The sequence below is a fragment of the Mixophyes fleayi genome, chromosome 1 (genome assembly GCF_038048845.1).
Source record: "Mixophyes fleayi isolate aMixFle1 chromosome 1, aMixFle1.hap1, whole genome shotgun sequence".
In the NCBI taxonomy this organism is placed as follows: Eukaryota; Metazoa; Chordata; class Amphibia; order Anura; family Limnodynastidae; genus Mixophyes; species Mixophyes fleayi.
The window spans coordinates 453228662-453253200 of NC_134402.1; the positions used below are offsets into that span (position 1 = coordinate 453228662).

The window sequence follows — 24539 nt, forward strand, 5'->3', positions numbered from 1 at the left end:
TACACATTAGACCACAGAGCTACAATTTGTAAGGACATAAATAATAAAAATAATAATAAATAGTAATAATAATAGATAAATATGAATGATGCAGGAAGGATTTGGGGGCGAGGTTGATAATGAGAAAAGAGGGACAGTTTGATAGGTAATAATTAATGATAATGATAATAATAATAATAATAATAATAATAATAATAATAGATAAATAAGTTGTAGGAATGATTGGGGGGCTATGGCACATAGTGGGGGCTATGGCACATAGTGGGGGCTGACACATTCCTGTCAGGTCTATGTAATAATAATAATAATAATAATAATAATAATAATTATAGATAAATAAGTTGTAGGAATGATTGGGGGGCTATGGCACATAGTGGGGGCTATGGCACATAGTGGGGGCTGACACATTCCTGTCAGGTGTATGTAGTAATAATAATAATAATAATAATAATAATAATTATAGATAAATAAGTTGTAGGAAGAATTGGGGGCTATGACACATAATGGGGGCTGACACATTCCTATCAGGTACATGTAATAATAATAATAATAATAATTATAAATAAGTTGTAGGAATGATTGGGGGGCTATGACACATAGAGGGGGCTGACACATTCCTGTCAGGTGTATGTAATAATAATAATAATAATAATTAATAATAATAATAATTAATTATAAATAAGTTGTAGGAATGATTGGGGGGCTGTGACACATAGTGGGGCTGACACATTCCTGTCAGGTGTATGTAATAATAATAATAATTATAGATAAATAAGTCACAGGAAGGATTGGGGGCTGTGACACATAGTGGGGGCTATGACACATAGTGGGAGCTGACACATTCCTGTCATGTGTGTGCTCAGTGACTGTTACATGCCTCAGACATGTCAGCACACACACATGACACACATGTCACTCAGCCCCCTCCCGCCTCTCTGGGCGGCGTCATGACGTCAGCGCGTCGGTGACGTCACAAAAGGAACTGGCAGAGCCCCGCTCAGGTCCAGCTGGAGCCCGCAGCAGTCACAGAGTCACCCCCGGACCCCTCAGCCCGAACCTCCGCCTCACCCGACCTCACATCTCCCCCGGACCTCGCGTGATCCCCCGCCCGCCCGGAGGAGACGGAGCCCGGCCTACAGACAGGCCTGAGGGGGGCAGCGAGGCCTTGTCCACCCCACAGTCCGGGCAGCTGCTTGTTCCGGCCTGAGGAGAGCGCCAACATCGGGACTGTGTGTGTGTGGTGGGGGGGAGGGTGATCAGCCCAGGCCTGGGGCCACACAGAGGGCCCCATCTATAGAGCCAGCATCTCCTGGAGGCTCCTCATAGTGCAGACTGTGGGGCCACACAGGGACCCCCTGATAATATCCCCCCAGGGGCACAGGAAGACTCCCACAGGAAGCACCCCAAGAGCTGACACTCACTGGCTGCTAGAGGCGAAGGAGATCTCCCAGCAGCCCCTTCTCCTGTGTTATACAGGGATATCCTGTATTCCTGGTACTGCTGGTCCTGAGAGTGGTCCCTGTGCTTATCTGCTGTTCTTCAAGGTCCAGGACTAGTCCCGCACCCCCCTCCCCCGCCGTAGCCCACCATGGCCCAGCAACAGATGACCAGCTCGCAGAAGGCCCTGATGCTGGAGCTCAAGTCGCTGCAGGAGGAGCCGGTCGAGGGCTTTCGTATCACGTTGGTGGATGAAAGCGACCTGTACAACTGGGAAGTGGCCATCTTTGGGCCCCCCAATACTCTATATGAAGGGGGATACTTTAAGGTGAGTATGGTAATAATAATGTTTGACCCTAACTTTATATACAGGTCACTGGCCCCAACAAAATAATCATACAGCGTTATAGCGGAGGCATAGTCGGTAGCGCTGCCCATTAATGGCTTATGTTGGGTCCCCCATAGATGTACTGGCCGATTCCATAGGAAAAACACTATTTAGGGCAGGCCTGTCCACCCTGCGGCCCTCCAGATGTTGTGAAACTACAAGTCCCAGCATGCCCTTCCAGCTATCAACAGGTTGTCTACTGGCAAAGCATGCTGGGGCTTGTAGTTTCACAACACCTGGAGGTCCGCAGGTTGGACAGGCCTGATTTAGGGGAAATAGGAGTTTGTTTCTATAGATGTTAGGGGTTTTCAGTATTCTGGTGATTACATAGATTAGTCTAAAGGTTTGTTTAAACGTTTAGTCTCAGACACGCATTGGGGTGGATACTATTGCGACATCACTGATAAAACTTGTTTCTTATTTAAATCTACATTAAATATAGATGAGCATGACATCCCTGTTTTATCCCTTAATGATTCTGTTGGGTAAGTTACTTCCTAGCAGCTGCTCTGGTATCGTCTAATGTTGTTGTGTTAAGGTCTTGTGTAATACTTTTGTGCTGAAAAAGTACGTGCCATTCAGGCCTGCCACTAATATACACCTCCTGACTGCTCGTGTAACCAGAGGGAGCAACAATCCAGGGTGTATCTGTAATAGCAACATTGATGTCCTGTCAGTTAACTCCTGCTGTGTTTCTTTTTTACTTTAAATATATATAAGGCCCATGTGTAGTCTGCAGCATTGTTCTATTGGACTTGGTGGGGGAGGGGCTGGTAAACATACATTGATAATATAGAAAGACAGGTTAGATGACTCTGATCGAATTTGTTGATATGGATTACCTGCCGATCCCGCTTACCAATCAAGCTTTTTGGCTCTTTAAACGCTAAAGTAAATACAGGCATTCACATAAAGGTATTAATATTCATTATGCTGCAGTTTAAAGACCTTAAATCAGATTGTTTTGTAGTCTTAATAAGTCTGGTGCATTTATATATAAACTTTGTTTTATTTTTAGTATGACTCGCCTATGCTTTTATGTGTAGTCATGCTCTATAGCAGTGTTGGCTAACCTGTGACACTCCAGGTGTTTGTGAAACTACAAGTCCCAGCATGCTTTGCCAATATATAGCAGCTTATTGCTGGAAGGGTATGCTGGGACTTGTAGTTTCACAAACACCTGGAGTGTCACAGGTTAGCCAACACTGCCCTATAGGGTAGGGAAGTCGGATGTGCTGCAGAGTTCTGTATCCTCACCCGGTAATGTTAAATTATTGGGTGCCTTTTAGATAATCCAAGAAAATCTTCAATGAGCGCAAATCTGATTTATAAACGGTGCATTAGCAGGAAACTAGTCTTCGGTCTTTCAAGCTCTTGGTGAAAGATCGTCTTGTGTCATCATCCTCTGGTAGAACGTTTGGTAGTGATCAGCGGTAACTTTTTTTTTTTACAATGAAACCACTTCAGATACTGGCTACTGTTGTACTCAAGATATCCACAATCCCAGTTTGCAGCAGAAGCAATGTTGTGGGTGGACCAGTATTCATAAGAATACAGCCTCGTATCAATAGAAACCAGTGACGTCACAAAGTATCGCACACCTCAGTGATAAGTTCTACAGGATGCACAGAGGTTGTGTCGTTCCCTGAAAACACACCTAGGGCTAGATTTACTAAACTGCGGGTTTGAAAAAGTGGAGATGTTGCCTATGGCAACCAATCAGATTCTAACTTTCATTTATTTAATGCATTCTACAAAATGACAGCTAGAATCTGATTGGTTGCTATAGGCAACATCTCCACTTTTTCAATCCCGCAGTTTAGTAAATATACCCCTAAGTGGCACTTAGTGATCTCTCTAGTGATGCACGCTCTAAGAGGGAGGTTTACATCTGCGTATAGATTTCTGCAGTTGTGTTCTTGCACACTACAAACCTGCTTCAGGGCTACTTTTCATGTCCAGTTCTGGGAATACTGCATTTTCATGTGCATTTTTTTCAGGCTGCCTCTTAGACACGGCAATGTTGGCAATAGAGATGTAAAAGGTACAAATACTATCTTGCAATTTTTTTTCATACTTTTTGAAAAACCAGCACGGCAAGTATTGACATGTTCGCTTTAAAAAGCATATTGGAAAAAAGCAGGCAGATGTTTCTCTTTTAATTCGCCCACGTAAACAAGTGAATAGAAATCCATTATTTATAACGGTGACACGTTTACAAGCATTTAAGCACAAATATTCAATGTGAGAAGAACAACCACGAAAAATATACTGAATGATCCTTAAATTTGAAACATGTTGGTTTTTGGAAATGACGTTTCTGTCCTCTCTGGACTCTTTATCAAGATGTGCAGTGTGACTCTTTGGTTTTCTGTGGCTTTAAAATGTGCCTGAGCGTGTGCTGCCATGTTTCATTCTGGCGAATATCCTGTGTATTCTGTACAGCAGATAAGGCTGTTTGCCATCTGGCTAAAATAGTGCGGTTACTAGTTTTAGGTTGGGTACACACTACAGTGTTTTCAGCAGATTATCGGGCCAATCACATGATAAACGACCATTCGGCCTGATATCCCATTATTGTGTACGCTGCAGTGATCGGTTATCGTTTCAAAGCTCATCGTATCGTTTCATTAAAATTTTGAACCAAACTGAAAATCTCATTCGACAGTGGAACAATGTTGTTCCAATTCTGCAGTGTGTATGTACTCAGGATCGGCAGTGTCCAGAGATCTCTATGGAGTGTGCAGAGTTACCCTCTTTTCAGCCGATGGTTATGACAGATGAAGATCACAGATCTGAAGGTAAATCTTGTAAAACCTGCTTAGTGTGTACACAGGAATCGGCTGCTGATCGGGACTTTTTTTTTTTTTTCATCTTAAATTTTTTTTAATTGGTAAAATTGTTAAGGATCTCTCATCGGGAGAAATTTTGTATACTCTGTACCCAGCCTTACACAGTTCAAAGCATGTAAACGGATGTGCACCATACCCAACTCTTACCAGTGATTAACACACCAGTGGCCTAAATAAGCTGCACCCGTGCGTGCCATGGCCTTTGAGTCATTATTAAAGCTGCTATTTTGTTCTGGTGCCCAGCTTACTGGGACTGGATTTTTCATGGCGTCCTGTAATGTGTTTTTGTGACTGATGTTGAGCATCAGTGCTTTCTATCTGTGAAGTTATCATCACCATTTATTTATATAGCGCCACTGATTCCGCAGCGCTGTACAGGGAACTCATTCACATCAGTCCCTGTCCCATTGGAGCTTACAGTCTAAATTCCCTAATATACAGACAGACAGACAGACAGACAGACAGACAGACAGACAGACAGACAGACAGACAGACAGACAGACAGACAGACAGACAGACAGACAGACAGACAGACAGACAGACAGACAGACAGACAGATTAGCCAGTTAACCTACTAGTATGTCTTTGGGGTGTGGGAGGAAACCAGAGCACCTGGAAGTTATCAGATCATTTTTACATAGGCTGCTCTGTATTCTGGTATCTGTTCATTCTAAATCTCTTACTGAAGTGGTTTGGATAATACAAGTTGTATTTCACTAAATAAAATCTTACTTTAAAGGCAGAATTCAAATCTGATGGGACCACTGTGTAATATTCGTGGGTTACTGAAGTGTGGCTTAGAAGAGTGTAAGATTTGTCATCTTAAGGATACTAGACTGCGCGGATACCTTAGGTGCTCACAATGACCTGCGTTAGCGATCTAGTCTTGAGCATAGTGGACAGATACAAGATAAAACTCTATTGTTAATAGTAGTATCTTCTCAACAGATCATTATCTTGGCTGTGTCAGGCTTACTTGCCCGATATCTAGGTGTATATGTCCAGAATTTCACACGTGGACAAATGCCTCCTTCCTCAAACACTCAGTGCTGCTGTGAGCGTTGTTCCCTGACTAGAAGAGGTGGTACTATCTTTGATCACTTCAAAACTGGGGATGGCTGAATAAAGGTTCTCTGACACTATTCAAACACTTTTCTTTACTTAGAATGATCGGGATTGTTAATAGGACAACTGCACAAGTGTCCTAAACCTAAAATCCAGGGTGGCTTATATAAGAGCTACAAATGTATGTAGAAGTGTCAGGATCTTATCGCGGTGGAAGTTAAGTTATATTTGGGGTGTAGGTGGGAAGAAGTTTCTCTGCGCACAGACTTCCTCTCAATAATCCTTTTGAAAAACACTTTAGCAACCTTCCGTTAACATGAAATGGTTGATGGCTGAAAGCAATAGCTTCTCCTTGGCTGCACAGCAAATGCAAACATGTCAAACCTCTCAAATTTGGGAGCTTTTAGATACAAGTTTGAATGTTCTTGTTGGTAGCCCTTTGTCATTAAACAAACACTAAAAACACACACACAAAGTCCACCTTTTGGACGTGTGTGTTCAGATTAGACTTGATGCCATTACTGGGATCTCCCTGAAGCAACAAGAACATCTGAGCGATTAGACAAATTTTTCTCCCCACAGTGCCCATCTTATTACATAATCCAACATGGGTTTAGGTGTCGCTAACTCCCAATACTGCATGTTTAGAAGGAAAGGGGGGGGGGGAGTGTTGGACGTTTCAAAAGGTTTAATTTATAATTTGTACTTCTACTATTCATAGAAATACATATGCTAAAACACTTAACACAAGTTAAAACTGCAAAAACAAAGTGCTTATAGTGCAGGGCTAAAGGGGGTTAAATCACCGGCGCTAGGTGAAATGTTATCAGTTTTGCTATTAAAATAAAAATTGTATTTTAATGTGTGCGTTGCAGCATGAAAGGGGTTAAACCCTGGCGCTAGGTGCTGGGGACTAAGCAGCATGCATATGTGTATTTTAAATAAAAATGTATATCATGTGTAGGCGCTGGTAAAGAACCAGCGCTCAGCGCCGGAAGTGTAAGTGTGTATTGAATGTGTGTGTTAAATATAAAGTGTATAATAAAGAAAACATACTTGCCTTGTTCTGGGGCTGTAGAAAGCCCTGGATACCCTTCACCCTCTGGCAGCCAGCTTCTGTGGCTACCGGAGGGGCTTAGCATCCAGCCTCCTGGAATTCAATGGGTCCAGGAGGTGCCTCCTGGGGGTCTCAAGAAGCTAAGTCTATTGCTGGAGCTCAAAGAGCAGGAGCTGCTTCCCCGGGACCTGGTCTCTCCCTCTCTGGTACTATGTTCGGCCAGGAGGGAGAGTCAGACCCCGGAGCCCAGTTCCTGGAAGAAATTTTGAATGGGAGATTTAAAAGATAAATCTCTCGCCCCAGTCAATGGCCCCTATTGGCAGCTCATGGACAAGGAGGGGGGGGGGGTATACTTCCCCTAGCCACCAGCAGCAGTGTTCAAAGGTGTTAAGCTATCTAAGGTTGATTCACGTGCAGGCTGCATGAATCAACCTGGATTGGTTAAAGGGACAGGAGGACGGATTAACTTCTTCTAAGACTAGTTTCCAAATGTGTATAAAAAAGGCACTGCTTTCTCTTAAAAAATCGTTTGTTTCTTCTGAGCTCCTGAACATTGGTACCTTTAAACCAATGTGAACTGTCTTTCTTAGGACTACTTGAGCAAATAAGCATCACTTGCTTCAAAGACCTGCTTGACAACTTTTCCATGTTGAAATTCCTGTGACCTATAGATTAGACCCAAATCTAATCCGTTCTCTGCTGTTCTGAGGTTTGGACCCAATTTTCTGGTACCACTGCTCTGCCTGCTATCAAGCAGCTTTGGCCAGTGTGATAAGCCAGGGGGGATCCATCCACAGCAACCTGATCCATAATAAAGAGGACAGGGGTACACTAGCAGTGACCGTTGCCCAGAAGGAACCCCGTTCTGGATGCTGGTAAGGAGTCCAGTGGTGGTAGCAGCTTAAGCCCCTCCTACTGTGGTTCGAGGGTGCATTTGGGATAAAGAAAGGAAACGGTGGCGCAGTAAGACCAGCTGGCCTACGCTGACCTATATGCTTTAAACACCATTAAAATGCAGATAAAATCAGATGCACTTGCCTTCCAGGTTTAGGGACCTACATCTAGGGCTGGCTTGTGAGCCACACCTAAAAAGGCCTTATATAGGCTTGATGGACAGTTGCCAAGACAACACAATATTTGAATCAAAATAAGCCTGCGCACAGTTAATGCCTCATTGTACATGGTATCTGCTGCATAGCAATAAAAATGTGTGTGTGTGTGTATATATATATATATATATATATATATATATATATATATATATATATATATATATATATATATATATATATATATATTCATTCATTGAGAGTATAGTAGCTGAGTAATTTATGTAAGGTTGTAGTGTTTAGCATGGTGAAAGGACTGTATAAAGAGACATTATTTAAGGATGTGTATAAAAGTGCGAGTCTGTAACGAGTGTATCCAGGAACAGAATATGAAGATAGCGTGCATTAAGATGTAACCGCAGGATTTATTCACACACAAAACAAAGGCCATTGTCTGTATTTCAGGCATCTTTAGAGAATGTTGGTGACTCTACTCAGGCCGACACTGATATTCAGGCCTGCATGGTCTCTCTCTCCCGTGAGATGGGCTCCTCTGTCTGAGGATTACTTGGGTTACATCGCCCTATTGAATGCTTTGCAGCAGTGGTTGTGAGGTCTGGAAGTGTTTATCTAATCACTCTGCGATCACTGGAATGTGGGTGCAGTTCAAGCAGACCTTGGTGCATTGAATTTGGGGTTCTATGTATAAACGGATAATTCCTCAGTGATCACTATTTTGAGGTCCCCTTATCAGTGAATGCAGTGCTGGGCAATGCACCCTGTGTGACTGTATAACTGCTTGTGAGTACTTACCCTGTGACATCTCTTCAGTGACAGCTGTAATCGCAACTATTAACCCCGCTCAGGAGCATGTAATGTCTGTTGGAATAAAGCCCAGTCCATCCTGTCCTATATACAAGTTGGTTACAGGTTTAATTGGCTATGGTTTTGTTGACACTAGATTTTTGAATCTGTCATTAAGGCTGGGTACACACTACTGAAATTAGAAATTTTCTCGTGATCTCTAGAATGATTTTACCAACGACTGATAAAGGGAAAAGTGCCGATTCATGTGTACACACTACATGTTTTTCAAGATTCACCTTCAGATCTGTGCTCTTCATCTGTCATAACCATTGGCTGAAAAGATTGTGTGACTGCACACTCCATAGAGATCTATGGACACTGCAAAACTGGAATGACATCACTCCATAGTTGAATGAAATTTTTAGTTCAACAATCAACTGAAACAATACGGTAAGCTTTGGAACAATCGCTCATTGTTGGATCATACCCACTAATGCAATATTGGGCTGAACAGTCATTTATAAATGATGATGATTTATCGGGTGATTGGCCTGATAGTTGGCTTAAAACCCTGTAGTGTGTACCCAGCCTTAGCACGTCGGGAGGACCAGACGTTGGAGTATCAGCAGGCTGTATATAGTAGTCGGGTAAACTTTCTTCCTATTGGGAGAATCCTGTGTTCTTGTCTCTTCCTCTGTAAAAGGCTGAGGAAATGATCAGGTTATCTAAAGATGGGATATTGGGGGAACAGCTAGTCCTGCTAGAAGAGACATTATAAATCACTCCATCAGGGTAGCCACCATGTCATATCTTTTCTGTTAAATAGTAAGGCCAAACATACTTCCTTTCCGATACATCGTGGAACCGATGAGCTTTTAACAAAACAAACCTGGGCTACCTTGTCTCACAAGTAGTAGTAATTTGGGGACTGTCAGACCTGCCCCCTTACCGTAAACTCCCACTTTGTGTTACCTTCTCTCAGCTGTTGGCTCTATGCAGTGTCCATTCAGTAGCTGTTTCATCCTGGCTACAGACAGCTCAGTGATGTTGGTGATCAGTGTTTTAGGATGCATGCAATGGCTGGTGGGCGTTGTTAATTCCCACAGTCCTTTATACAGAGCTGTGAGGTCAGTGTGGGCTGCCCATCCACCACCAGGGCTGCATTTTGAAAAGATAAGCCAGAAAACACTAACTGCTAACAAATTCTTACAAAAGATGTTTCTGGGGTCACAAATATAAAAACACTATTTATGGTAAATATTGGATTTATTCCAGATATTTAAAAATGTCATTTATCATTCTAAACATGCTAGAAAGTGTTTATTGCCCTGAGATAATATGGCTGCTGGAGCTGCTGTTCTCTTGGAGCTTATGGAGATTCCATTTAACAGTGGCTGAGTAAACATTGTAACTTAATAAATTGTTGTTGTACAGTGTAAGTGTTCATCCAGCGTACGTTACTGGACTTATAGAAACATCAGTTGAAATGAAATGTTGCATGTAGACGGTCCAGGGGGTAAATGTATCCCTACGTATTCTGCAAGTTGCCGGAAATCGGCGACTTTGCATTGAAATTTTAAAGCGGCGATGGCTTGTAAAGGTTTGCCTCTGCGAAGTCGCCGATTTCCGGCAACTTGCGGAATACAGAGAGTGATCCATTTACCACAAGGAGTCTGTTCAGAGTCAGCCACATAGGAAAGCTTACAAGTGCATTTCAGATGAAACCAAAAGCTCCATCCTGCTCGTTACTACCAGTAGCTAAAATTACAAATGGGGTTTTAATACCCAAGTCCCTCTGTTTAATATCCAAATTAGCTTTTGTTCAGTATAAGGTCCATTTTCGTGTATCCCCTACATATAAATAGGAGATGGTTTCATTCTGTCTGTTAGTATAGTGGAAGTATTCTGACCCGTTCATCAGGTATTGCAGTCAATTTAGTTTATTACTTATAGTGCATTGAGATCTATGAGTGACTCTGTTCTGCAAACACAATGTCATTAATTACATTTCCTAAAAAACACCAGTCAGCATAATTGTATGATTGTGAACCCAGAACAGTCTGCAGAATGTGTAGTATATCCTGAGAAGGGGAGGAATGACATTATATTTGCAGATGAGACTTGACCAAGGTCACATGACCTCACGGATTCCTCGGGGTTCACAATACCTGGATAAAAGCCTCTTCTGCAGGTCTGAACTTAGCAGATGAAATTTCAGATTTGTAGTGTTGGGTGGAGGCTGCCTTCATTCAACATCTTCTTCCGAAATACGACGCTGCTGAGGTCGGTGTATAGAAGACAGTAGAAATGTTATGTAATGCTGTAGGTGCAAATAACGTAGGGATGTTGTATGTGACAAGGCTGAAAATCTGTTGCTGGGACTCAATGCATCTGATCGCCTCCCCTGAACTCTGCCTTCAGACTGGTACAGCTTGTTGCCCTTTAGTGGCTGCAGGATACATACTTGGATTGTATTATCCTGGTACTGTGTACAGGACCACTAAGAAGGGTCCTGCATATACAAACAGCTAAGTTCTGTTTACTTAGAGTAACTGTTGTCCTTCTATCCTTACACGTGACTTATCCAGCAGCCTCTCCCTGAAATGCGTTTCATGTCCGCCCGGTTTGTAAGGTATTTAATGTCCTGCTTGTGGTACTCTTACAGCACTGTGTAAAACTCGCCCATGTTATACAGTATATAATGAGCTCTTCTAAACATTGGACTCCTTTCTAAATGTCTCAACTTGCTGTTAGAGCATGTGACAAATTGGGTTTAAGTAAAATGTCCTTATGGCTCCACACGATTTTGTACATACATTATGATGGACTCCACCCCTGAAAGCGGTAGGGGAAAATAACATGGTATAATCAGTGTAGCTCTTACATGCAAAAAAAAGTATTGAAACATTGATGTCAGAATAAATTGAGTCTAGTTGTAATGTACAAAAGCCTGTGTGTTTACTGCATTTCATTTCTGTGAACTGCACTTGTAATCTGTGCATGGACTAGAGGTCATCCACTTACACTCGCTGATAGGAGCGCTCTAAGCAGCTCCACAGCCCAATGATGAGTGGTATGGTAAATGACAGGTAGTAGCTTTGTGCCATAAGACTGGATAGTATTGTGGCTTGTTATATGGATACGCTGGATGGTGTGTAGGGGGTACTGATCTGAAATCCGATCTCTTGAAACTGCAGGTAACAGTTGATGTACCAGTTATTTGATCAGCTGATCCATGATGCTGTAGACTAGGGGTTTTAAACCCAGTCCTCAGGTTCCTAACAATGCAGGTTTTCCAGATCTCCTTGCTGGAGCACAGGTGTATTTATCACTGACTGACACATTGTAACAGATCCACAGGTGGTATAATTATTTCATTTGTCACCTGGAAAACCCGCACTGTTGGGGCTCCCTGAGGACTGGTTTGAGAAACACTACTGTAGACTATAAATTCCCTAGGAACTTGTAACACCACTGATGCACATTGATTACCACATCATTAATTACATATAGAAGCCTATCTAGCACCTGTTCCATTCTAATACTTGTGGCACTGGTTAGAATCCTCAGAGTATTGTAATTGCCAAAAGTGCCGAGACAATGAATGGGTAAGTATTTGGCTAGAAGACCAGCCAACTGTGTTGGGCAACACCACGGCTAGTGGACTTCTTGGCTGCATAGGCAGATGGGAGCAGGTTTTTGTTTGAGCCTTTGAACAATGTGGCCCCGTCTTAAACTAGTTGTGGAAAATTGAGGTAATAAAAATAGTAAATTGACACTTGTGTGACTGTAGATCAAATACAGTGAAATGTATCTGTCCAGGTTGCTCCATATTCACTGTGACCCTTTAATTGCAAAACTAAAAGTCTATTGCATTGTGTGTTCTAGTTTACGAGTTATATGCGGTTTTTCTGGGACTTCCAGATCTGGCCTTTACTTCCATTTCTTAATGAATCTGACAGAGAATTCCAAACTTAAGTGTTTGGATATCTTTATAGCTTTCTCCTGCTCTGTCACTTATCTGTAAGACCTTATTCAGCTAGATTAGGAGCCCATAGTTGCTGTGAGTAGGAGACATCCTGGGATAAGAAGATTCAAAGCATTGATTGTCTAATTTAAGACCTAACAAGTCGATCAAGTTTTGAAAGCAGGAAATAAGCTAATTTAATGGAAGCGTGCTAAAGTCTCTGAAAATAAAACCATGAAAGTGACCAGCACATTGTCTTAAATTCTGTGCATAAATTGTAACTGCAATAAAATGTGCATTATATATAATGCAGCTTTTTGTATCCTTCTGGCTTTTTCCGCACATACACGGGGAGACACTCTTCTATTCCCAAGACTGTACATGATCTAGCAACTAATCACAGTGCTTCTGACAATATGATGAACTATGGACTCATCCTATCAGCCTACCTTTGGTGACTTGTTAAAACGTTAATACAACTCTGTATATCTACATATTTTTATATTACATTAGTATACTATATTACTATCTCTTATATCATTTGTAATACTGATATTAGGGAGTTACCTTGTAGGGATTGAGCGCTATCATTCTGTTTTATTTTTAGCTCAATAGGGAAGACAACCCTTGTGATTAGCGGCTCTTCCTACCACATTTAGAAATACCTGCATGAGCGCATTCTATCTTCATAAATATTTTATCCTGCAAGAGTTGTCAACTTTTCACTTTAGTGTTTCAGTAAAACGTGTATCTTGACCAGAGGTCCTCAATCTTGCGTAGTTTTTTTTTTTTTTTTATCTAACATCATCATCCTCCTCATCATTTATTTATGTAGCGCCAGCAAATTCCGTAGCCCTTTACAATTGGGAACAAACATTAATAAACAGTGCTGGGTAATACAAACAGAGGTGAGAAGGCCCTGCTCACAAGCTTACAATCTATGGGACAATGGGAGTTTGAAACACAGGGGCATGTGCTACATCATATTGCACATTGGTCCAGCTAGAATGCAAAGGTAAAAAGTAGTGGACTGTGTGATCAGTCACACAGCAATGTTGGTCAGAGGGTTATTGTCTTGTATTAGCTGTGTAGCGGGTGATAATAGGGTAACCTAGAAAGGGTAAGATGGTGGTTGAGGAATATTATAAGCTTTTCTGAAGAGGTGGGTTTCAGAGAATGTTTGAAGACTAGAGGAAAGTCTTATTGTGCAAGGGAGGGAATTCCACAAAGTGGGTGCAGCCCGAAAAAGTCCTGTAACCGAGAATGGGAGGATGTGATGAGAGTGGAAGAGACGCAGAACGGAGGTGTCTAGTTGGGAGATATTTTAAAACCAGTGAGGAGATGTATGTCTGTGCAATTTTGTTGATATCCTTGTATGTTAGTAGAAAATTTTTATTTTGAATTAGTTGAGAAACAGGCAACCAATGTAGAGACTGAGAGTGGCTCAGCAGAGGAAGAATGGTTTGCAAGGAAAATCAATCTAGCCACTGCGTGCAAAATAGATTGTAGGGGTTGAAGTCTGATTTTGGGAAGACCAGTAAGGCGGGAATTGCAATAGTTGATGCGGGAGGTGAGTGCATGAATTAAGGTTTTTGCTGTGTTTTGTGTGAGATATGTGCGTATTCTGGAAATGTTTTTTAGATGTATGTAACAAGATTTAGGTATAGTCAATACTGGAAACAAAGGATAGTTGTGAGTCAAGGATCGCACCTAGGCAGCGAGCTTGTGGAGTGGGATTTATGGTCATGTTATCAACAAATAGAAATGTCAGGTAACTTCAGTTTTTGTGTGAGAATATTCAGTTTTTGAAAGATTGAGTTGGTCTTTCTGCCATATCGTCTTGGATGTCCTCTCGTCAACTCAGTCAGTAACGCGAGACAAAGATGGTGAAAGATCAGGAGAGGATAGATCGTTTGTGTATCATCCGCATAGAGCTGATACTGAAGTCCAAAGACGCTTATTTTTTTTCCAAGAGAAGTGGTGTAGATAGAGAACAGCAGAGGACCTAGGACTGAGCCTTGTGGTCTCCAACTGATAAAGAAAGCGGAGCAGAGGTGGATCTAGAGAAATGAACACTGAAAGAGCAATTAGATAGGTAGTATGAGAACCAGGATAGGACAATGCCTTCAAGACTAGTAGTTCCTGGTCTATCTGGTTCACTAGCGAATTCTATACTGCGTATGTATTCAGAAGAACTGCAGAACTGTTCCCATCCACAGAAATAACACCTAGAGTTGAAGGTGCGAATAAAACTGTCAGATGGATGTTGAAAGAGTCATAAAAAAACACGTTGGGAGGCCAAACACGGCGATTCCTTCAACCTGTTACCACTCATGGGATGTGTTCCTGACCGGTACACCGTACTGAAACTTTACCAGGTGCTATGGGAGATGTTTACAGTCTGTCCACGTTCTCTGACAGCTGCCATGTCTGTGACCTTGCTGTGTCATACTAGAAAAATGGGAGCTCCACTGTGACAACAGATGTGTTTTAAGAGGAGTTTGCACCCTGATCAAATTAAAGATGCATGTAGTCTTTACTTTTACAAAAAAAATACTTGTTTTGGTGGTTACTCTATTGCCAACTGCCTGCTTCAGAGTACTGTGCACTAGAAGTCTAAAATCGCACAGAAGGAAACAGAAGAGCGGGCAGAAAGGCTACGTGTGAGTCACAGGTTATGTAAATGACTGTTGTAGTGACATCTTTCTAGTTTCAAGATTGGAACTCGTAGCGTATGTTTTGTATTTCATCGAGTGTTTTCTATGAATGGATCCAGACCACTTTCAGCCCTAGCGCCTGTCTGTCTGATTACAAGGTAATCAGACGGGCGCTAGGGCTGTTGAGCAATGACTCCAAGGAGTGACTAGTTACAACAAATAAGGCACGTAGTTATAGAAGAAAATATATTCTATTCCTTGTGTAGGACACCCAGGTTGAGCCTATGCTTAAGGAAGCCACCAAGCTGGTCCAATTTGAAAAGGCAACTTATAACAATGTTGTGGAAACCCTTGCCATAGCGTGAAGGAACAATGCAGATTATCGTCCTGTGGTCACTGTTGAATTTCCGAAATATTCTCTCAATACGATTAAAGAATAGCAATCTAAATGAAAGTGCCTGTTTTAGGCTAAAAAATAAGGGTTGTTTACAGGGATATGGGGAATGGTGTGATTGGTGCCAATTGGAGGGAAGAGAGATCTGCTTTCCTCTATAGAACATTACAGCAGGATATAGGTACTGGAGAAGGGATATGGAGACTAAATGCAGAGCACTTAATATCAATGTCTTTGCCTTTCATATTCCCGGTACAGAAACTTGGTTTTTCTTTCCAGATCCTCTGTAGTATATACATATTTTTTATTTCCATTTCATGTTGCTGATACGCTGCAAACTCTACTAGACTTATCTGTAGAAGTTCTCCCAGCCCTGCTAGTGACTGGCATCATTTATTTGTTTATCCAGTAAGACTTTATCAGACTACAGCAGGGAGGGCTGACGGCAATGAGGACGACCCCCCCCTTTCCCCTGAGTCTGCACTGGCAGCGATATGTTTAAAGGAACACAACATTTATGTGGGTAGAATTATGCAGTACAAGTGGCTTTCTGCATTATGTACTCTGCAGCGTGGGTAACTCCACACATACAGGGGTAAACCTTATCTACACATGCTTCACTTTTATCCGTGTTCTCCTTGCGTTCTGTCAGAGGCCTCTACTGCTGTCTCTACAATTCCAAACATCCTACTGTGTTGATGTTGCCTGTTTGGCATCGGCTCTGGCCTTGTAAAGCCGGGCTGGGGTAGCCATGTGCTGACATGGCTGCAGCAGTAAATAGCCTGGCAGGAAGCCCAGTGCTGGGGGCCTGGAGCCTGTTGCTGCATCCACTCCTATTCTGCCTGCTCTGGGGCCAGTGTTAACCCTTTCACCACCGGCAGTGTGCACCGTGCAGGCTGTCGCTTCTTAGGCACTTTTCTCTGTAGAATGACTTGTATGTGGGCGTTCATTCCCACCCCCTACGTTTGGTAAATGTGAGTGTCCCCAGTGAAGGATTACATAGTGCAGACATCTCATCCCCTTTCTCCTGTGTCTCCCAGGTATCTGTGATGTCACATCATGGGGGAAGGTAATACAGTGGTAGAAAGGGTCATGTCTGTATGGACTAGCACTTCTGCCTCACAGCACTGGGGTCATGAGTTCAATTCCCGACCATGGCCTTATCTGTGTGGAGTTCGTATATTCTCCCTGTGTTTGTGTGGGTTTCCTCCGGGTGCTCTGGTTTCCTCCCACAGTCCAAAAACATATTAGTAGGTTAATTGGCTGCTATCAAAATTGACCCTAGTCTGTCTGTCTGTCTGGGAATTTAGACTGTAAGCCCCAAAGGGGCAGGGACTGATGTGAGTGAGTTCTCTGTACAGCGCTGCAGAATTAGTGGCGCTATATAAATAAATGATTATGACCACACTGCGGATTCTTAAGAGGCCGCATAAACATCATTGCTCTTCCTACACTCCCATAATTATAGATGTAGTTAGTGCTGGACTGTGGGGTAGGCAGATTATATTCACACTGTAGATGAAAATTAGTTTGTTAATGCATTGTATATGTATGCTATTCTGCAGTCTGGTCAGTGTGGCGTACAATTGATTTAGGAAGGACTGCTCAGTGCCCCCGTACATCTGCCACTGGTACACGCAGCTGTACTGTGGTCATCGGAAGGACCTGAATGTATAGTGGTCAGATCAATACTAGGATCGCATGGTCCGTTGTGACTGTATTTTCCTCAAACAAATCTGCTGGGCCCAAATTGTTGCCTGTCCATCTGATGTCGTGTGCAGGTCTACTGCCCCAGACCGTGCTACATTCACAATGTGACGCCAATCTTGCAGCAAACGGATTCAACCGCAATGGAAAGTTACATGGTGGCATGCATACCAATATCCTGCATAGAACTACCCAAAATACTATACTCCACACACACTATGCCAGCAATTGCACCAAAGCTGTATGTGCCAGTGCTGGACTCCTGTCTACAGTGCATTATCTGTGCAAAATTAGCCCAGGTTCCCAGTGAGAACTGCGCAAAGCATATTAATGCTGCGTGGAAAGGTGTTATAGCTGGGAAGCCGCTGTCATCCCGCTGGTTTCCAGTACATGGGAGACGTTTGTCTATTTGCTATATTTAGGTCTGCTCAAACGGCGTTCACCTTCCAGGGCACTGTGTTGGTATAGTATGAATGGAGTGGTCACCTTCTCCTAAAAACTCAAATCCAGCTCTCATCAGAGTTAGATGTGCTGTTGGCTGAGCTTTGCTGTCTCTCTACTCGTCGGGGCTGTTTCTCCAGATTGGGAATTTCTGAATCTGAGACTCTGAACATAACACTATAAATCTTTGTATCCTGGTGTGGATGAAGGTGAGCTCTGGGCATGTGATAGATATAGATATAATTAGAGATACATGTGTATAGTGAGGTGTGTGTATTAATATTGTGTGTGTGTTCTCATTGATGTTTCATTGGGGCACAGTGCTTTCATTCAAGCTACTAACTCTTGTGTAATCTGTGTGTTAACAAGTCTTCTATCCAAAATATTTAAACTGGTTAAAGAGGCATTAAATGTGTAATGTGATATAAAGTGGAGTTTTTTGTCTGATTCCCCTTTCTCCTGTCCCTATGTAATTCCAGCACACCAGAGACTGATTCTCCACAATGTAAATCATTTAAAATGCATTAACATTCGTAGGGTCTGTTGTGTAATTGGCTGCTGTGGAACTTCTCTCCCCTACACAGCTGCCTGACTAAGCTACCAGCCAGATACAAGGCACCATTGAAATTTAAAACCCACCTACAAAATTAATAAAAGCTGAAGATAAAAAAAAAATTGTACCCAATATTGGTACTTTCATTGATTAATATTCTGTTAGCCGAATTATTAATTGGCAAGTGGGTGGATGGTTAATGTATATTTGCAAATGTATGCGACACTCTGCAAAAGAGACTCAATTTGAATTAAGTTTTGCCCCCAAAGTAGCAGAGTACAAGCGTCTCATCTCTGTGTTTGTATTGATCCACTGCCCTTATTTCCATCTTTTTGGTGGCCCTAATTTGAGAATTTCCTTTTTAATAATGAAAAACTTAACTCTATTCAGTGTTTAACTTGGTTTACAGAATATTTGACCTGTTTATTTGAAAAATTAACCCACTGATTTCTCAAGGTCTTCTCTCTCTCCTCTGTATTGGGGATACGAATACTGACACCCAGCCCCAGTGGTTGCCGGATTATGTTTTCTCTGACCGTTTCTGTTTTCTGATTTCAGGCTCATATAAAGTTCCCCATCGATTACCCCTACTCTCCGCCGACTTTCCGGTTCCTCACGAAGATGTGGCACCCGAATATATATGAGGTGAGAGATCGAATCACGAGTTTTGCTTGTGCAGAACCTTCTTACTGCCTCGGCTTTGAGGGCGGCTGCCAATGTTCTTTGAAGCATAGGGCGAGCCGGGGAAGCAGTCGTTTTGCACAGCCGTGCCACAGTAGAGGCGACTAATGGGGGGTTTGGTTGCTATGAGGAACTAGTCTAATTTTTATTATCTTCTCTCTAGAATGGTGATGTTTGTATCTCAATCCTTCACCCACCTGTAGATGATCCACAGAGTGGCGAGTTACCTTCAGAGAGGTGGAACCCAACCCAGAATGTCAGGTAAGGGCACGTTACAGGTCGTATAATCGTGCTGCTGTTGTTGGCATTGTTGTGTGGACTAACCACCTGCAGAACTGTGACCAAGGGGCAGTCTTCTGTGTCCTGTAATCCTATATAGCCATATAGTGTATATTTCTTACAAGTCTCTGTGTGGCCACCATAGTGTGTGTGTGTGTGTGTGTGTGTGTAAAGCCGGTTGTCTAAGCTCACATCCCCCTGTCTTCCTTATTCACTGTAACAAAAAAGCTGGGACTTATGTTCATTTGTTAAAGTAGTACTGCTGGATTCCAAGTGTAAATATTATTGCTTAATTGTTAAGACTTAATTATAATATGATCACAAAAAAATAAAAATATTCACCAAGCCTGTATCGCGAAGATCTGCTAAATGGCTTTATGAAGCTTTCTTTCCCCCAATAAACGGCTAGTGTTCCCTTTGCTGGATTCCGTGACTAGGAAATAAGCTGATGAACGGTGTCCAGCGTTCTGTATGCAGAATGAAGCCGCTACCAGTGTGTTTTCGGAGATGCCGCTGGCCAGTGATGAAACTCTCCTACAGCAAATAATCAGCTATTTATTCAGCACCACTAATTCCGCAGCGCTGTACAGAGATCTCACACCGGTCCCTGCCCCATTGGGGTTTATAGTATAAATTCCCTAACGTACTGTATTTACGCACACACATTGACAAAGGTCAATCTAATAGCACCCAATTAACCTACTAGTATGTTCTTGGAGTGTGGGAGGAAACCCACGCAAACACAGGGAACATACAAACTTCACACAGATAAGGCCATGGCCGGGAATCAAACTCATGACCCCAGTGCTGTGAGGCAGAAGTGCTAACCAGTGAGCCACTGTGCTGCCCACAATCCCAACCTATTCACTGCAGCTTTACTGTTAGTTTCTACATATAGATTTCAGGACAAGACGAGTAGGGTGTACACGTAGTGTGTAGCAATAACCCTACAGCTCTTAGCAACATACAAATATAAATATTATATCTTAATGTGTGTGTATAGTTACAAATATAACGCTACTTTGTGTTTTAAGGCTAAACTGTTTGTAGAAACATTGTCTACTGCCCCGTCCACAACCACGGTAATAGTGTCCTCTCGTATATCACATTTATGCACTATTAACCGGCTTCATTTGGAGTGGACTGTGGTATATGTTCTGTTCTCAGACTCTTTAAATGACTCGTAGACCTAAATCCTCACTGGCTTCTCTCTCCCTCTCCAGGACTATCTTACTCAGTGTGATCTCGCTGCTGAACGAACCAAACACCTTCTCCCCGGCCAACGTAGACGCTTCTGTAATGTTTAGGAAATGGAGGGACAGTAAAGGCAAAGACAAGGAATATGCAGAAATCATAAGGTAATCTTCACGAACATTTCTGACTGGCTGCCTGGGGCGTCTCCATACAGCTGTTTACGCCTTGTTACCAGACTTTAAATTGAACAGGTTGTTGCAGAACTTTCCTTATAGCCCATTAATGTACATGCCCTCAAATCTTCTGTAATGAAACCTCCAATCTGTGTCGTGAGGTTTTTATATAGAACCTTGGGGAAGGGAGGGATTGGCCGCTAAGCCCTATTCATCTGTCCAGACGTACTAGGAATATGTCCGTTTGTGATTGATCATGAATTGTGTGAAGCACAGGACTTGTCTGTGTTCTGGGATTGCCGTTAGGTGTCTGGCGCTAACTATCCTCTTTCTGTGCACAGGAAGCAAGTGTCAGCGACTAAAGCAGAGGCGGAGAAAGACGGCGTGAAAGTCCCGACCACCCTGGCAGAATACTGCATTAAAACCAAAGTGCCTTCTAGCGATAACAGCTCAGACTTACTTTATGACGATTTGTATGACGACGACATAGATGATGAAGACGAGGAGGAAGAGGACGCTGACTGTTATGACGACGACGATTCCGGGAATGAGGAGTCGTGATGCTCACGCGTTCTTTCCCTTACGGCCTGACCCTTAGACCTTCCTGCGCTTCGTCCCTTGGCCTCTTCTCCTGCCCTTCTCCCCTGTCGACTTAGGCCGCAAATGGAGTAGCGTTGGCCTGGCGGGATATCCCGCTGTCCTGAGCTATAGGATATAGAGACCAGTCTTCTGCCTAGCGCGGTTGCACACTTGTGGACTCTGCTCCATTTTACGGACCTGTCGCGGAGATACAAGGAATAGGATGACGGCACCTCACAGAATTTCTGATATTCTTGTACACGGCACCGACCTACTCGTGTCTGTGCGAAACTGTTCTTTCTTTTAATTTTTATTTCCTAGAAATCACTCTCCTGTTTATATACCTTTAAAGAATTATTTGAAAAAGAAAAAACTACAAAAAAAAACAAACAAACAAACCTTGAACTGAAGGAGTCTAACTGTTTGGTTTCGTTTTGATTTAAGTTAAACCCCACCGGGATGTTTTCGGCCAGAGAAGGTCCCTTTTCTGCTATTCCCCTGTTATCCTGAGGGTCGCTGGCTTTTTGGATACGTTACAGCTCCAATACCCACAAAACAACGCTGTGGAGAAATAGCTACAGAATAATGCCAAGGTTTAGCCTCCACCTTTTTGCAGTAATCACGTGTGTACTATATTATGTTTACCTCAGCCAAACCCCCCCTTTACCCCTCAAGGTATAAACCTGTGACGAGGCTGCAATCACAACATGGCGCCTGCTCACTAGGGCCGGAGAGCGATCTTATTACTACTACTGCTGCTGTTTGTGCTGATGGCTTTTTTTGTGATGTCATTAAAGGTTTGAAAAAAAAAAAAATATATATATATATATAAAGCTATAAGAGATGCAGAGTATACAACAGAGAGATGCGTTTTGGTATGCGGCACAATTTTAAACAGCGTTTGCTACATCCATTAGACTATCTGAAAGATGTCTGTGTGCAAGAGATCATGGCTTTGCAATGTTTTCTTTTTTTTTGTATTTGTTTTTTTTTTTTTTTTTCCTGTTTTGTTTCCTTATATTTTTAGCTTTTTTTTTTTTTTTTTTTTTTTTTTTTTGTATTTCTGGCACCTGTGTCATCCTGACAAGTTGCAGGGCTCTTGTGGTTATGTCTCTATGTGGGTGTCTCACTGTTGTAAGGCGGAAGAGGACAAATAAAGTTAAAATGTGAAATTCATGGAGCCTCTTTGATATCGGGATTATTCACAGGGCAGTTTGCAGCAGTTTGGATGCTGTGGAACTAAGTCCCAGGTTGCCACCACTGGTAATTCTGGTCAGTCGCAGGTTGGCAACTAGTGCTGAAATTTAAGTATGTTCTAGAAATCTTAGTTGGATCCCCTGGTGGTCGCCAAAAATATTCGTCCTCCATTCAAGAATAACAAATGCAGCATTAAATATTACACATGAGTATCAAATATTTAAAGGGACTGCTATTTCTAAATATTTGTTTTGTAGGACTTTCCTGGCTCAACAAGAGTAATCTGGTAGAGAACCTGCTCCACTTATGTCTCTTGGTGTCCTGGCATAGTCTGCCACCTATGGGCTGGGACCGGGATAGTCACAAGTTGTTCAGGCCTGGGGTGGAGTATTGTTCTGTCCTATTGGGCAAATAGTGGCACTGTTCTGTAGCGTTCAAATGCATTTTAATTTTTCTTTTGTCTGGTTTCTAGAAGTACCTCCATAGAAAACCAATTTGGATTAATTTTGTAGTCATCAAAATGATATAAGCGGAATGTTTCTATACGGGTTTTAGGCTACTGATGATACCTATAAAATAACTGGCTCCACTGAACCTTTATAGGGAATTAGATACAAATATTTTGAAAGATTAAGACAATGGTCCTTCCATAGAGCTGATGTTGCTGATTCTAGGATTGTTCACTGAGGAGGGTTACTTTTCGCCTCTGGAAAAATTGCACCAGGTGAAAAGCAGATAGAACGGTCTGTACAAAATCTGCCAGCTTTGTCTGGACGGGGACATTGAATGCCTACAGGTAGTGGATTAAAAAAAAAAAAAAAAGAGGTTAATATGGGTCTGTGCTGGTGCATGGAGTCTAACCATATCTGGAAGTGACACCTGGATGGTGGTGGAAAATATGGTCTGTTGTCTCAGAATATCCTACAAATACTCAGCCTGGTTCAGATCCGGTGGCTGAGCCCTAGCTTAAAGGTTTAGACCAGTGTTGTACTTGCGAAACCATCGGAAAACCAAGTGCTCTGTGGCTCGCGGCATTGTATTCGTGGAAGACACAACTCCTGTCGGAAGAAATGCTGCATCATGGGTGAAGATCATCACTTGTTCTCCTAAGTAGAGATCAGCCTCCACAATGCTTCTTGGGGAATGACTGCAGCCAAACCATGCCAGTAAAATGTACTCCCCAGAACACTTGTTCAGGGGAAGGGGGGGGGGGGGGGGGCTGTGTGTGTGAGTCAACGTCATTGCCTTTAATTAGAGATGCATCTAGTTGATTTTAATCTCTGATTAATAAGGTAAAGCTATTTTATATGGACACTACTATAGACCTTTATGGGTGTTTATCTTGAGCCCAGAGTATGTTCCATGTGAAGCTGCAGTGTGCTTTGCTTATGGTAGATGTTACTGTTGTCTATGGGGAGTAGTACTGTCTGTACATAATGACAATTTCACAAACGTCAGTTGGTGCTCTTGGTTTGTCAGTATGTACTAATGGTTTTGTTATCACTTAAAGATTGGAGATGAGGTTTAAAAGTCAGTCAAACTATTATTAATCTTTATTTATATAGCGCCACAAGGTTTTCGCAGCGTCGTACCGAATACAGAGTAGAAACATACAGAACAAGTAACAAAAAAAATACCAGGACTCCAAAGCGCCAAACATAGCTTACACAGTGAAGATGGAGCAGAAGAATAGGTAGAGGGACAGCAGGGACGAGCTTACATCCTAAACTAGTGAATGGAACATATACAATGGTAGTATCTACCCTAGGGTCATGCGCAGTGATCATTGCTGGAAGAGTCTGTACATCCAGCCTGTGATTGCGGCTATTGGCTATAAAGGACTAACTTGACCCAGAACATAAAATTTTATTATAAACCTTACTAAAGATTGACATGCTGTGATCTGGTGTCCCTCCATCCCTGCACTCTGGTATTAAAGGGCTCCTCCAGTTACTAAGCATTCCTGTAAATATGACTGATCGGTAATCTGGTTGGTGGAACCTGTTTAATATCTCGCTATTAATGTATAACGCTGCTGCTATACATGTGATGGACGTGTACT

General features: G+C 42.4%; 1 protein-coding gene across 1 annotated transcript; it reads left to right on the top strand.

The window, feature by feature from the left end:
* The first annotated feature begins 948 nt into the window (after positions 1-948).
* On the top strand, positions 949-22456 carry UBE2R2 (ubiquitin conjugating enzyme E2 R2). The gene is made up of 5 exons (XM_075186438.1): positions 949-1765; positions 18933-19019; positions 19219-19316; positions 20558-20692; positions 21043-22456. The coding sequence occupies exons 1-5, from the start codon at positions 1589-1591 to the stop codon at positions 21260-21262; spliced, it is 717 nt and encodes a 238-aa protein (XP_075042539.1). The 5' UTR covers positions 949-1588; the 3' UTR covers positions 21263-22456.
* The last annotated feature ends 2083 nt before the right edge of the window (positions 22457-24539 follow it).